Raw genomic sequence first — 2,351 nt, forward strand, 5'->3', positions numbered from 1 at the left:
GCTGTTGGTGGCCCCAGAGCTGGATGCAGAACTGCAGGGGGGTCTCCCCAGAGCAGAGGGGGAGAATCCCCTCCCTCCCCCTGCTGCCCACGCTGCTCTGGATCCAGCCCGGGATACGGTTGGCTTTCTGGGCGGTCAAACACACACTGATGGCTCATGGCCAGCTTCTCGCCCCCAGCACCCCCAAATTCTTCTCCTCAGGGCTGCTCCCCAGCCATTTCTCCTGCTCTGGACAACATGCCTGGGACTTGCCTAACGACTCAGCACCACCATCGAGCCTTCTCCTCCTCCCCGCAGGTCGAGGGCCTCACCATCAGCAACCAGCAGTTTGCAGAGAGCGTCAGCGAGCCGGGAAAAGCCTTCCTGGATGCCGAGTTTGACGGGATCCTGGGGCTGGCTTACCCTTCGCTGTCTGTGGATGGGGTCACCCCTGTCTTCGACAACATGATGGCACAAAATCTGGTGGAGCTGCCCATGTTCTCTGTCTACATGAGCACGTACGGACACGGCTTTGCTCCAGGCTGGTGCTTAGACTCCGGCATTACTTGTAGGGGGGGCTGCTAAAATCATGTTGTTTTACTGAGGTGGTGAAGGGTTTTTTTGGCACCATGCTGAGCATCACAGACCTCAGGCCTTACAGGAATATATCAAATGACCCTAAGCATTTGTGGGAATCGAGGGGGTATAAATCCACCCATTTAAAATGTGATGTGCAAAGTGAAACAGAGGAAATTCCTCACGTCTCCTCCTCCTCCCTCCAGGAACCCCGAATCCTCCCTGGGAGGAGAGGTGCTTTTTGGTGGCTTTGACCCCTCCCGCTTCACAGGGACCCTGAACTGGGTGCCAGTCACCCGCCAAGGGTACTGGCAGATCCAGCTGGACAAGTGAGTGGTGCTGGGCAGGAAGGGAAAGGTTGGGCTGGCATGGGGGAGCAGGATAAGTCCCTCCTGCTCCATTTCTCTTTCCCCTCCTCCAGCATCCAGCTGGGTGGGACAGTGACGTTCTGCAAGAACAGCTGCCAGGCCATCGTGGACACTGGGACATCGCTCATCACGGGTCCTACCAAGGACATAAAAGAATTGCAGAACTATATTGGTGCCATGCCTGTGGATGGAGAGGTGAGAGAGAGGGTAGGGAGAAGAGGGGGGGCAAGCCCTGGGAGGGATCTCCGTTGGAGCCGCACTGCTGAGCCGCCTGGTTGTTCTGCAGTATGCCGTGGAGTGCAGCAACCTGAACGTGATGCCTGAAGTGACCTTCACCATCAACGGGCTCCCCTACACGCTCAGCGCCCAGGACTACACCCTCATGGTACGGCCACAACCCCACCAGTGCCACTGCCCCCAACTCCCAGCGTCTCCCAAGACCAAGGTGGCTCAGAGCCACCCGGGAGCTGAGCCACAAGTCCCGGCGGGTGACCAGACCCCACTGCTTCATGCATGGGACCCACAGTCCCCATTCCATGTATTTCCATGTGCACAAGGTGCTCAGGTTCATCCCCAGTTTGCCCTTCTCCTTCCCCAGGAGTACAGCGACAACATGGCCTTCTGCACCAGCGGCTTCCAGGGCATGGACATCCCCCCTCCCGATGGGCCCCTCTGGATTTTGGGTGACGTTTTTATCCGTCAGTTTTACTCCGTCTTTGACCGTGGAAATAACAGGGTGGGGTTGGCCCCTGCCATCCCTTAGGGAGGGAGGGGAATGGACCCACCAGGCTGCTGCCCTCAGGCAGGGGATTTCACCCTGCAGCAGTGTCCCTGGAGGTGGTGACACCCAGGGGCCGCAGCTGAAGAACCCAGAAGTCATTTCCTCGAGCAGCTCTGAGACCTGCTTTGCAGATTCTCTTTTTTTTTCAAATACGGGTCAATAAAAGTTTTAATAAAACAACCCCTGCAGTGCTCGTGTTATAATTAGCACAGCAGCAACCCTGCAGATCTTGGCTGGGTTGCACTGGAGAGTTAAATCTTCCTTCCCCAGATCCTGCCCTCCTCCCCGGCCACCTCGGTGCTGCCAGGGCTGCATGCAGGAGATGCAGGATCTGAAAGGTCGGCCTCCGTGGTCCGTCGCTGGGATTTCCACATGGGCAGGAGAGGTGGAGCAGGAGGTCCCCAGAGGTGGCTGTGGGCATCCCCGAGCTCCCCGGCGGCTGTGGGCAGGGGCTGGGGAAGCAGTATGTTCACTGGGAATATATGTTGCTTCAGCAGGTTGAGCACATAAGAAGGTGACTATGAGGCTGGAGAGAACCTGGGGCTCTTTCTGTGCCACAAAAATCCCAACAACCAGTGATTTCCTGTGACTTTTGGACTGATTACCCAGGCACTTGCAAAGACAACGTGGTCAGTGGGTGCTGGGAG

General features: G+C 57.3%; 1 protein-coding gene across 1 annotated transcript in view; it reads left to right on the forward strand.

Moving 5' to 3' along the window:
• Positions 1–1,686, forward strand: part of CTSE (cathepsin E) — a 4,710-nt gene extending 3,024 nt beyond the window's left edge. Inside the window, exons 6-10 of the mRNA XM_010149845.1 lie at positions 298–497; positions 762–884; positions 977–1,118; positions 1,210–1,308; positions 1,522–1,686. Coding sequence (XP_010148147.1) covers positions 298–497; positions 762–884; positions 977–1,118; positions 1,210–1,308; positions 1,522–1,686 — 729 coding nt within the window. The remainder of the gene's footprint in view (positions 1–297; positions 498–761; positions 885–976; positions 1,119–1,209; positions 1,309–1,521) is intronic.
• The last annotated feature ends 665 nt before the right edge of the window (positions 1,687–2,351 follow it).

Source organism: Eurypyga helias, unplaced genomic scaffold (assembly GCF_000690775.1).
Source record: "Eurypyga helias isolate BGI_N326 unplaced genomic scaffold, ASM69077v1 scaffold23434, whole genome shotgun sequence".
Lineage (NCBI taxonomy): Eukaryota > Metazoa > Chordata > Aves > Eurypygiformes > Eurypygidae > Eurypyga > Eurypyga helias.